A 13,000-nucleotide genomic window follows, 5' to 3' on the forward strand; every position below is an offset into this window, starting at 1 on the left:
TTCCCACAAACTGTGACAATGGACACATGCCTGAGATCCTAAGTCATGGGCTAGAACAACATAGTGGGGAGTAGGGACTTGGAGGAAGAGAGACGGTGGTGAGACTGTGGATGCGTGGCTTCCTTCTGAGCCTGTCCATCGGTCACTTGGGACCGTTGTTCCTTCTCTAAGAGGGAATGTCATCTCCATGACTCTCCTTTGACAAAATGAAGAGGTCATGAAGAGTCCTGGTGGCCTGAGGCATGGGGTCAAAAAGAGCCTGACCTGTTAAGCACAAGGTGTTCTTGAAGATTTGGAGAGGGAGAAGGGAGGAGAACCCAGGGAGGGCAGGTGGGAGGCCTGGCTGCTGCCTGTGCAGGAGAACCGTGGCTGTCCAGGGAGGAGGGTGGATTCTGTCCTGCCGGAGCTGGCTTGCTGCGAGGGCTCTGCGCCAAGGTGGTGTGACGGTGGCAGTTGGAGCAGGGACTGTCTCCCTGAAGAGGACTTAGAGAGCCAACAGCTGCCTCTTTGTAGAGGAGAGAACCTGCCCAGACCCGCCCTGCTGAGGTTGCCTTGGCAGCAGCGAAGTCAGAGTCTGCCTGGCAGCCGCTAAGCCCGTTTCCCTTCCCATGCGCACGGCTTAGATCGAATCCAAAGCCTTCCCCCAGACCTTTCTGTTATAGCTTATTTTTCATCTTTTTTTTCAGAGAGAGAGAGAGAAAGAGAGAGAGAGAGAGAGAGAGAGAGAGAGAGAGAGAGAGAGAGAGAGAGAGAGAGACTGAGACTTCCTTTAATGTGTCCACAGACCCTGTGTTTCTGGGCCAGGGTGCCTTACCCCTTACTCTCTACTTGTAGCGCCACCAGCCTTCCTCTGTGCCCTTTCTGCCACAGGACTTTTGTACATGTGCCTCTCTTTGGATGCCACACTCTCCCTTCTTCCCCTTTATGTGGTGAACCCATTTGTAAAATCAGGCTTCTCTTCCTCTTGCATTAGCTATATCAACCTGAAGCTCCTAGACTGCCATTGAAAGCTAACTTCCTCCAGGAATGGGGCTACTTGAGGTTTCCACAGCAGACTAAAGAGGACATTGCCCAATATTTCAGGAGAAAAGCCTGAAATTAACCCACTGTTGACATGCAGTTCTTCTCCCTTCCAAGTTTCCAGATACAGTTTCCCCTTTGAAGATGCTTAATTTCCTAGTGATTTCTGCAGCATTTAGGAGAGTTGCTAGTTTATCAGAGAAGTGTTTATAAATGAATAAAAAAAATAGAATGTTTTCATGCCTGTTCCATTTAGCATTTGTTTGTACCAGCACACCCAGGTGGTCACTGAGTGGGTTGTCATAGAGATGATGGCACCTTTTGTCACACAGCCGCAACACAGTGGATGTGAGAACCTGGTTTCCTAGAGGAACTCTGCTTATGTTGCCCTTGGTGGACGTGGTCTGCCTTGCCCACGCTGCTGGTCATCTTTCCAGGCCCATGCTAAGTTCTCCTCTGTCCATGGAAGACTGCAAAATCTCCACTTCCTTTGAGTCATTGGTCCGAACCATTCACTTGCGTGGCTTAGGCTGTCTTGCCTGTGGTTAGGGCTGGATGTCTGGAGAGTAGGGCTTGTATTATTTATCTTTGTTCTTTCCACAATGCCTGTCCCAGGGCATGTGGTAGGTGCAAAATAAATATTTACTGATGTCTCCCAAGACACAGAACACTTGGTTAAGATTTAGTGGTGATGTTGGGAAAGTGACTCTTCTCTTCTTTCTCTCTAGTTACAAGTTATTTCCAAACTGCGTCCCCTCCTTTGGGTTCCGCCATCTGCTGCCTCTCACTGACAGAGTCGACAGCTTCAATGAGGAAGTTCGGAAGCAGAGGGTGTCCCGCAACCGAGATGCCCCGGAGGGAGGCTTTGATGCAGTCCTCCAGGCATCTGTCTGCAAGGTAACTTCTCTTTTCTGGTCCCTTCCTGGTGCAGAGAAGACAAGGTAGAGAGAGTCGGTGATGGCACTTCCTGCAGGAGGTGGCAGAGTGTGAGTCACACTGACATGTGGGTCCTGTCTACTCTTTCACCAGAGGCTGAGCTCTGTGGCACCTTGGGAAAATCTATAGCAGTCAAGTCAGCTGGAGCTGGGGACGGATTGGGCTGTATGCATCTGTCAGGGTGTGGCCATATGTAATGGGATACTGTCTTTGCCAGGAGACAGCTGTTCTGTGTTTATGAATTTGGCTTTTTTTTTTGCTTATTACCAGGGGAAAAAGTAAATGTCAACCCTTATACAGAGAAGCTCATAGAGCTATCTGGCCCAATTTTGGTAGATCTTAAAGACTGCCCTGTTGGAGAATCCAGCCCCAAATGAGAATTGCATAACATCTCTGGTTGCATTTCTCTTTATTTGTGTTTCTCCTGCTTCCCTATGATGTGTGAATCCAGGTTGAGGACATAGGTCAGAAATGAACTCATGTTTTGAGTGGTTGCAATCTCAGAAAAATAGATAAATGGTAATAATTTATTCCTAAAATAAGTTTCTACTGTCAAAACAGCCCAACAACAACAAACGATAAAAAGAAGTCTCTTGAGCTCATGACCACAGCACATGCCTTGATATTTTGTGCACACACTGAGCATTTTTCTGTAGTGATCATCATAGAGTATGTGGAATTGGTAATGCTTTCTTGCAAGTTCAGGCAAGTTCATCAATAGTGGGTGTTAGGGACTCTTCTGTTTGGGAAGGGAACGCAGTTTAGAGAGGCTGCATGTGGCAGCTGCCATTCACTTACTGATCAGCACCTCGTCGCCCACTTCCAAATGTCTGAGCTCAGAGACCATGTTCAGGGTGACATGCTCGTTTTTTCTCTCCACTCGGTCCTTGACAAGGACGAGAAAAGAGCCACAGTTGTCCTTTTTGAAATAATAAACCCTAAATGATAGAGATGGGTAAGGGGAAGGAAAAAAGGGAAAGCAAGCAGCACACCCTGCTGTCCTCCTGGAGCACACGGTGGCAGTGGCTTCCCATCCAGGATGGCTGCTGGCCAGAAACACATGGTTTGGTTCAGAAGTCCCTGGTGTGTTTTGGCAGTCTGAAAGCCAGATGGAACACAACTAGAGTATGTTCAGCTCTGAATCTTTAAAACGTATCACAAAATAGTTTCGTAGTTGTTGTTTGTTTTCTGTACCAGGAATTGAACCCAGGGGTGCTTGACCACTGAGCCACATCCCCAGCCACGTTTTACATTTTAGTTAGAGACAGGGTCTTGCTAAGATACATAGGACCTTACTAAGTTGCTGAGACTGGCTTTGAACTTGCAATCCTTCTGTCCCAACCTCCTACTTTTTAACAGGCATTCAGATATTGATTGTACAAGGCCTTGTCTTCACAGACATTCAGCCAAATTCTACTTCTTGGCAGGAAACAGATGGAACAGGGAAAACATAGATCTTCCTCATCTCCCCATCTTGAGAATTGTGTGGATTTTCTTTTTTCAGGGGAAGAAATTGTGTAAGGTTTGGTGAGTAGGGGACGAACCCAATAACAGGCATAAGCCATGTCCATTAATTCTGCTAGATTAACAGTGTCATCGAGTGCTGGATCCACAATGGTCTTTGAAAAGCCATTGGGTACACCCTGGGCCAGCAGAATTTTCCTGTGCCATCCCAGATGAATGGAATATTCTAGCCCTTGCATTAGTCAGTATGAGAGAGGATTCTAGCAGGTTGTCCGAACCTGGTGAATTATTGTTGACTGGGAGGTACTTTATGAGCATGTTAACAGCCTTATACCTCCTGCAGTTTTCACATGGCCTGGGCAACAGGGAGTACAGGGAAAGTTAATAATTGCTTAGAATTGTGCAGTGTGGCAGCCACCAGCTCCTGTCTTCACCTTTGCTTTTCCTTTGTGCTGCCAGTTTATATTTAGGCACGCATCAAGCCATTTCTCTCTCATTTGAAGTCACCTATTTATAATAAATACCATTTTCCATAGTTTACTGCACCCTTGCTTATTGTAGCAAAAAATTGGAAATAGACTATGGTCTCCCTTTTGGTAAAAGATTATGTAATAATCATAATATTAAAAATATTTAATGACTGAGTAATACCTAAGACAAACTAAGGCGGGGGTGGAAAGCAAGTTATAAAACAGAATGGACAGCATGATCCTGTTTGGCAGACAAAACAAAGAGAAATATATGAAAAATATTGGAAATAGACCAAAATGTATAATAGCAATTGTCTCAAGTGGTTGAATTATGTGTGGTTTTTATTTTTTCTTGGCAATTTTTAATTTTGTATTTACCTAAGTTTCCACAATGAATATGTATGTTTTTTTTTTAATTATAGAACATCTCAAAACATAAAAGTAGGGAGAACAATCTATGTATCCTTAGCCAATTTGTTTCATATGTGTTCACAACCTCCCTGTCTCCTATTGTTTGAAATAAATCTCAGATATCATTCTGAAGTCCTAAGCATTCTTTGCTTTGTTTACTGAGTTTTCTGGCTCTTTCAATTTGCCCAGATTGAAAGCCTTTCCACTTAATCCTGCAAACTGTGTGTAACAGAGGGTGGAGGCCTGGAATCTCTTGCACTTGACTGGGTGCCTCCTAAGGGCTGGAGTTGCTTGGACAGTCCCCCGGGCTCCAAGCGGGGCATGCTCTGCTTCCCCTGACTTTATGCCCTTGGAGATGGAGCTAATAACAGGCTTTATATCACTGCCACGGGAAGCTCCTGCCTCTGGTTTCCTTCTCACCCTGGTTTCTCTGGGATGGACTGTTGGTTATCAACTTGTGGGACAAGGTTATAGAATTTTTACGTCTCTGATTTTATTTTTATTTATTTTTATTTTTTTGAATTTATTTTTTGTTGGTGGTGAGGATTGAACCCAGGGCCTTTGTGCTTTCGAGGCAAGCACTCTACCAACTGAGCTATATCCCCAGCCCACGTGACTGATTTTAAATCCCCACCTGTGTGACCTGCTGCATATTACTTGGAAAATCTGTTCTTTGCAAAAAGGAGGAAATTCCTATTTCTATTTAGGATTCTATTCAGGATAAGGACCCTGTTCTGTGAGTGGTCGTTTGAAGTTGCTTTGTTTTTCCCCAGCAGGTCAAGTTGCTGCGAGAGGCAGTTTAACTGCATCCATTACCAGCTGGGTTGGAATGGGAGATGCACTGCTCTTAATTTCTTTCTTGTCTTCACTTTGAAGCCTATGATTGAACCTGTTTGTACTTGTTTAAATACAGAACGATTTCTCCTGATACTAGTCTTATTGTTCTCCCAGGTCTTTCTAGAAGTTTTCTCTAATTTGTTTATTTCTGAATTACACAGGTAGAAAAGTGTGGTGGGTGGTTCAGGCTGGAAGTATTCCTGTTCTCCCCAAATAGGAAGTGCCTGTATCCTCAGGAGCTGCTGCCAAAGAGTTTCTGGTTCCAAGTTGCCAGTCCCCACTTGGCTGCTTTCATGGCTTTCAGGTTAAAGAAGTTGCCTGTGCATTTGGGCTTGGCTGGGTGCCTGCTGTTGCATGGGATTCTATGGGCTGCTGTCTCCTGTCAGCCAGAAAATAAGGTCTCTGTGGCCCAGTGCATTTCCTTGTGTGCCTCAGCTTCTACTGCCCTGGCATTTAGCCTCTGTATCCTTTAGACGGACCTTCTGTTTTAATCCTGATTCTCTAATTTTGCATTGAGAGGTAAATTTTAAAAGTTGCTTTGTGTGAATAATAAATTGTTTCTGGTGTATATTGAGCCCTTTATTTGCTAGTGAAGGCATTCTAATCTAAAGTGGAGACCACAGCCCCAGAGGTGGGACCTCTTCACACTGACAGACTTTCCACAAGAATACAGAATCTGTGGGCTTTGAGAAACAGAAGTGACTGCTCCCCTTGCTTGATTGTCACTCATATGCCAGATAATTTTTGTATACCTTTCTTTACTTTTTGTATGGTGCTGGGAATTGGGTGCAGGGTCTCATGCATGCTAGGCAAGTGCTGTACCATGGAGCTACACCCCCCAGCCTTGATCTTGATTTTTTTTTTTTTTTTTTTTTTTTTTTTGTGGTACCAGGGATTGAACCCAGGGGTACTTAACCACTGAATCACATCCCCAGCCCTTTTTTTTTTTTTTTTTTTATTTTGAGACAGGGCCTTGTTAAGTTGCTGAGGCTGGCTTTGAACTCATGATCCTCCTGCCTCAGCCTCCCGAGTTTCTGGGATTACAGCTGTATGCCACTGGTCCCTGCTTAATTTTGGTTCTTCTAAGAGCCCTATGGTATATTGGTGGTGGTGGTTCTCATTTTACAGGTGAGGAAACAGAGTATCACAGGAATTACACTTATTTTTAGTGAGGAGTAGGATCAGGACTTGGACCAGGTCTGGTTGAGTTTAAAGCCCAGGGCCTTTCCATTACCCAGTGACTGGGCCTTCTGGAAGTTTTCTCTAATTTGTTTGTTTCTGAATTGCACAGGTAGAAGTGTGGTGGGTGGTTCAGACTGGAACTATTCCTATTCTCCCCAAATAGGAAGTGCCTGTATCCTCAGGAGCTGCTGCCATTTTATCAATAGTGCAATGCAGAGCCCTGTCATTCTGCCCTGGCATTTCCCTCTTCTGCTGCTCCCTGGCTGGCTCTGGGCTCCTCTGGGAAATACAGGAGGGTAAGGGGGGAGGAGCTCCAGAGTGCCTTCCAGCTGTGCTGGTGAGTGCCACTTTTCACAAGGACCTGGTCAGAGCCTAGCACCCCTTTGCTCAGGCTTTTCTTTTCCTGGTTCAGGTCTGAACCTCAGACCCTGAATCAGCTGCTACAGATATCTGGAAGATGTGGGAAATTTCCTAGCCCCACAGTCAGGCACAGCTGTGAGGGGTGTCCTGTTTGCACCTTTCCCCCTGCCAGTTCCAGGAATTGACTTGGTCTCTTTTGACTCGTTGCCTGATTTCTTTTTTTTCTTCCCATTTATTTTTAAATTTTTTATGATTAGTTATACATGACAATAGAGTGCTTTTTGACACACTCTACACAAATGGAGCATAACTTCTCCTTCCTCTGGCTGTACGTGGTGCAGAGTCACAGCAGTAGTGTAATCATACATGGATACAGGGTAATAATGTTCGTCTGGTTTCCCGTCCTTCCCATCCTCCAAACCCCTTCCCTCCCCTCACTCCCCTCTGCAAAATCCAAAGTTCCTCCGGTCTTCCCTAGGCCCCCCTCCAATTATGGATCAGCATCTACTTATCAGAGAAAACATTCAGCCTTTGGCTTTCTGGGTTTTTGCCTGATTTCTTTTAGACCATAGACTTTGGTCATTTTTCCAAGCATGGATTGAGAAATGTAGCAAATTGCCTTCCCTTCCTTGGGGAAGACACCCCCGCACCCCACCCATCACTCACCAGGCCTGGGCAGGCCCTGGAGGGGCTTCTCCACGTGCTCTGTGTTGTCTCAGCTCGTAGGAGCTGCTTCTGCAGCAGGTTTCCGGGGCTCATCCAGCACCATCCTGTTTACTCTTCCTCGCTGAAGTGTCTTGGGGACTCCAGTGAAGCGTGAGGTTATCTTAAGGACCCTGGAACAGGTGTGCAGCACCTGGGCCTCACCTGTCCTTGTCTGGTGGTGCCGGCTCCCTTGGGCCTTCCGTGTTCAGACGGTCGTGCTTTCACACAGGCTTTGAATCACTGGTTTGCTCTCTGGGGTGACATCTCAAGTCCGTGACACTGTGGCTGACTATGTTGTGGGCTTCACCCTCCTGCTGACAGCTGCCTGTTGTCCCAGGGGGCGTGGGACCTGGCTGAATTACATGTTAGGATTGTCAATAGGGCAAGTGGAGAGTTCCTGTCTCCTCTCACCCTCTGGTGTCACCAGCCGCACGCCTTCCCTCTCCTCCGCCTTAGGAGCGTACCTGCGGTGGCCCCTTCCATGACCAAGGCGGGGAAGACTCAGCCTGGGAGAGGCTGCAAGGTCTCTTGATGACTCAGGCTACATCTCTGAACTGGGGAGAATGTCAGTTTTTCACTTCAAGTCAGGGGCTTCTTCCTGCTTGGAATGTGCATTTGGCTAAGAGGCAGGGATTTAGGGTTCAGCTCTCTGGCGCTGCTCCCCCTCCAGCCTCCACCCAGGATGCTTGGTCCCAGCCACATGACCTGGCGTCACCTACTCTTGACTCCTGCTAGGCCCTTTGTACATGCTGTTCCTATGCTTGAAAGATCCCTCCTGTAGTCCTACTTTCTTTCTTATTAGTAGACTTTATTTATTTATTTATTTGTACCAGGGATTGAGCCCAGTTGGGCTTAACCTCTGAGCCACAACCCCAGACATTTTTAAATATTTTTATTCTGAGACACTAAGTTGTTTAGAGCCTTCCTAAGTTGCTGAGGCTGGCTTTGAACTTATGATCCTCCTGCCTCAGCCTCCTGAGCCACTGGGATTATAGACGTGCACCACCTTGCCCAGCAGTAGACTTTATCCTTCAGAGCATACGGCCTCTTGCACTATCAACGTCCCGTGTCCGTGTGATACATTCATTCCAATCAATGAACCAGCTTTAACACATCATCATCAACCAAAGTCCAGAGTTTGTATTACAGTTCAGTCTTGGTATGGTACATTCGATGGTTTTTTAGCATATATAAAACCACGTGTATCCACCATTATGGTATCATTTTTTCCCTGCCCTGGAAATTCCCTGTGCTCACATTTTTATCTCTCTCTTCTTCCCCCAAATCTGCTTTTCTCTTCATGTCTAACCTAGGCCTACTTATTTGCAGACATCAGCATAATTGTCATCTGTCAGGGAAACCTCCCTGATGGATCATCCTGACTAGTCAGGATCCCCCATTGCCAGGACCTTGGTCACTCCTATCCCAGTTATCATTTTATTTTTACTTGAGCATGACTTGAATGATGTGTGCCTCCTCCTGGAGAAAGTCCCTGAAGGCAGGGACAGTGTCTCTTCTCTCATGCAGCATCAAGCTCACTGCTTTGCACATAATTAAACATCTGTGATCCAACAAATGCTTTGTGTGTATAGATGCCTTTGTGATTCTGAGGTTCAGGAGCTCCCAGGTCCTTGTGACCCACACTGTCCACCCTGCCATCATATCATGCTGCCTCTGTGGCTCCACCGTGCTTTATATATGCCCTTTGAAGTGGAACCTGAAGTACTGTTTCTTGTCCCAAACTATGGCCTGGATCATGGAAGAAACTACAGAAAATGAGAAAAAGTCCTTATGCTCAGGGATTTGATTTGAATTTGCAGATTCACTAAAAAGTAAATAAAACAACCTGTTTGTCAGTATTATGTTGACCTATATGAAATGACCAATATTTAACTGTCAGTGATAATTGATATTTGCCTATTAATATTTTATCCAACAAAGTGGAAAATGCATGCATGACTCAACCTTATGTATTCTGAAGTTGTCTTCGGCTCAGAGTGGACCTTGCCACAAAGCCCACATAAAAATGTCCTGCTGCACATTGTTAGGTTTGGGCTTGAAGTAGATGTTTATCCCCTGAGTCACAGGCCAAGATTTCTTTCCCCAAGGAAAGAAATATTACACTTTTGGCTACATTAAGTTTAACCACAGAACAGATTTAAAAAAAAAAAAAGATATTTCATTGCAAAGTATGTGGAAGCAGGAAAAACAAACTACTGATGAGAACATGTTTATTGTTATAAAGCAATAGAAACAGGCTTGAATGTCAGCATGGTTCTGGAAACCAATCACAGAGAGTCTAACCTTGTTTTTCTTCATATGCCATTTTGGAATTAAGAATCCTTGGTCCCCAAGCTCAGATCTGCTGTGGGATCTGCCACTGGCTGGCCAGCTCAGCTCCCTTTCTTTCCTCTCTCCTCTCTGAAACCTGTCCCCAGTTGCTTGCCTGAAAGGTTGATGGACAGCGAATCTTACTGTTGTGTTTGAAAATGTGTTGAGTACTTACTGGGCATGAGACCCCTATGAGGTGCTGTGGTGGATGCACAGTGGCAGTAACCACAGCTCCAGCCTCCATAAACTTCATTCCAGTAGAAAGATGGATGATGAGCAAGATCTGAGATTTAGCAGGGTGCAGGCTCTGTGGAAAGATAGGATCTTAGAACCCTGTAATTGAATCACAGTATTTCTTTCTGGTCTCTCTGTGTCCCTGTGAGGCTCAGATGCTAATGATGTGATTGATTCTCATTGGCTGAGCACTTTTGAGGACCAGGCTCTGTGCAGAAACACTCCGCCAGCTTATTCTCTCTCCTTAAAGGTGGGAGTATCATTCTCTTTTGATGAGGAAGATGAGTAGCTGCTCAAATTTCTTATAGTTAGAAATGTCAGAGCCATAGCTACAGAAAGAAACTGGACCTTCATGCTGGTGTACTCAACTTTGACATTAGAGCATCTGCCACCTTTTGAAGTCACACAGGAGCAGAGGAGTGGGAGGCGTGAACTTCCAAAGAGAGCCAAGTCCTAGCCCAAGGAACCATCACAGTGACCTGCCTGACCTCATTTACTGACTGTGGAACGGGGCAGAAACAGTCCTTGGGAATCATCATCTGTGTCCTGCTTCTCTCTTAGCTGTGACTTTCCTGCTTATCAGACGCAGTTGTGGCCTGACTCACAGTCCTGAGGGTTGCCAGGGTGGTCACAGAATGGTTCTGGGGACCCACAGACTAAATGTGAGCCTGGAAAATGGTCCCAAGATCAGCATGCTGATGGAGCCTGGCCCTTCCAGTGAGCATCTTGTCTTGCCCTTGGCTTCCCTGTCTGTACAACGGGAGCTCTAATGTCTGCCTTTCCCAGTTCTGAGAGCACCTCAGAATCACTGGCTCTGCTCCCTCAGGCTCCCATAGCTCCCGGTGAGAGACTGCTGTTCACATGGTGGCTCTTTATCAGCAAAGGGAGAGCATGTGCCTGGTGACTCATCAGTGACAATGAGGCTGTGGGCTATGTTGACATGTGGCCTGAAGACCCCTTCATTTGGGTCATTGCTTATTTTAGTGGCTTGACTTTGAGATCAAAAACCTGGTCATTTAAAGCTAATGTTGGTAGGGCTGGGGTGGTGGCTCAGTGGTAGAGCATTTGCCTGGCATGTGTGAGGGACTGGGTTGGATTGTCAGCACTGCATATAAATAATTGAATAAAATAAAGGTCTGTCAACAAATAAGAAAGAAAAAGAAGAGTTCAAGCTGATATTTGTGTCATCACTGAGACTTGGTTGTGATGGCATCTTTATACTAGGGTGCCCCTGTGTTTGCACAGTTTTATAGAGAGGATTTGTGAGTGTTATCTGCACAGTGAGCCAGATCAGCGAGCCACCCACGTGCCTGCAGGCACCCACCTATGTTTTCTGACCGCAGAGTGGCCATGGCTTTCTAAGATTCCCAGGCCTCCCTGACTCTCCAAGGAGCATCCTCGAGTGTTCCTCTCTCTCTCTCTTGTCATGCTCTGTATGCTTCTTGTGTGCAAATAAATTATTACAGAATGGTTCTGGGGACCCACAGACTAAATGTGAGCCTGGAAAATTCAGTTGCCCAGACATTGGCCATGTGCTCAGGGCCCAGTTAGAGCTCTGCTGGCCACTGTCACAGCCCTGATTTCTTCTGCGGGCCACACCACATTCAGGACTCCAGGGACCGTTTAATACAGGTGTTGATAGCGAGAGAGCAGAGGTGGGTGAGTGGATGGCACCTGGCTTGGAACCCTGTCCTCTTGTCACCGCCCGGGTGTACGCGTAGGCCTCCAGGAGCAGAGGAGACCTCTACTCAAGACCTTCCCGGTTCTTGACCACCTTCATAGAAGAGGATTTATGGACTAGTCAGGTGTGAATAGCAGAGCAAGGAATTTATTATAAAGTGGAACTTACACTTGAGTACAGGAGTACGGATGATCTCAGGGCAAGCTGCCTGACTGGTTTGGGGTTTTAACATTTAGAGAAGGACTGTAGCTGGGGCCGAACTAGGGGTGGAAGGGGATGGGGTTGCGCTGGGATGTATCCTCATGTTCTGATCATGCTACTTCTTACATTGCCTGTCTCATTAGCATCTTAAATCTCTTCCAAGGTGTACGTTGTACTATTTACCATGAAGCTAGGGTCATTTCTGTTTTTTTTTTTTTCTTTTTCCTATGGATTTTTTTTTTTTAAAGAGAGGGTGAGAGGAGAGAGGAGAGAGAGAGAGAGAGAGAGAGAGAGAGAGAGAGAGAGAGAGAGAGAGAGAGAGAGAATTTCCAACATTTATTCTTTAGTTCTCGGCAGGCACAACATCCTTGTTGGTATGCGGTGCTGAGGATCGAACCCGGGCCGCACGCATGCCAGGCGAGCACGCTTCCGCTTGAGCCACATCCCCAGCCCCTAGGGTCATTTCTTGGTCACCAAATTCTTTAATTCACATACTCCCTAAAGGAGTGGTTCCTCCAGATGTCTTATGGTTGTGGAGACAGGCACAAGGTCACAGTCCAGGATGCTCATGATTTATTTACTGGGCATTCCAACACTTCTCTTTTGAAACTCAGTATTCTCTGTATCCCTAAATTCTTATCTCACTCTGAGGAGACACTGTGAGAAGAAGCTTGTTAACTGACCCTGGCTGTCATGATTTAAGTGGGAATAGACCCTTCTGGCTGGACGAGGGGGTGCAAGGAGGGTTGCTACAAGTAACCAGCTTGGAGTCCAAGGAAGGAAGATTTTCCTGGCAAGGATTGCTTCTCAGTAGCAGAGCAAGGCTGTTGGATGTTGTGGTGAGTGTGTGTGTGTGTGTGTGTGGGTGTGTGTGTGTGTGTGTGTGTGTGTGCGCGCGTGCTCTGTACCCAGGTGGTGGGTGCTGGAGGAAAGACCCCCGCAGCTGATAGAGGTAGGTCTTGAACAGCTGGGATTCCTTCCAGACCTCAGGTGCTGCTTATTTGCTCTGTTTTCTCCCTGGTTAACCTCTCGTGCTTTTGTCCTGCAGTAGCCCCTTGATCCTGTCTTCTGAGCAGTGCATCCTCTGAACTGCATTTGTATTTGGCCACTGTGACCATGAACTCTACTGTACACACTCACTTTGTTTGTCAAGCACAGCTTGCTTGGA

The 13,000-nt window shown here is 46.3% G+C and overlaps 1 protein-coding gene across 2 annotated transcripts in view; it reads left to right on the plus strand.

Moving 5' to 3' along the window:
• Positions 1 to 13,000, plus strand: part of Itgb5 (integrin subunit beta 5) — a 112,437-nt gene that overhangs the window by 39,196 nt on the left and 60,241 nt on the right. For both annotated transcript variants that reach the window (XM_078044063.1, XM_005338875.4), the window contains exon 5: positions 1,749 to 1,917. In XM_078044063.1, the coding sequence (XP_077900189.1) occupies positions 1,749 to 1,917 (169 nt within the window). The remainder of the gene's footprint in view (positions 1 to 1,748; positions 1,918 to 13,000) is intronic.

Source organism: Ictidomys tridecemlineatus, chromosome 3, assembly GCF_052094955.1.
Source record: "Ictidomys tridecemlineatus isolate mIctTri1 chromosome 3, mIctTri1.hap1, whole genome shotgun sequence".
In the NCBI taxonomy this organism is placed as follows: domain Eukaryota; kingdom Metazoa; phylum Chordata; class Mammalia; order Rodentia; family Sciuridae; genus Ictidomys; species Ictidomys tridecemlineatus.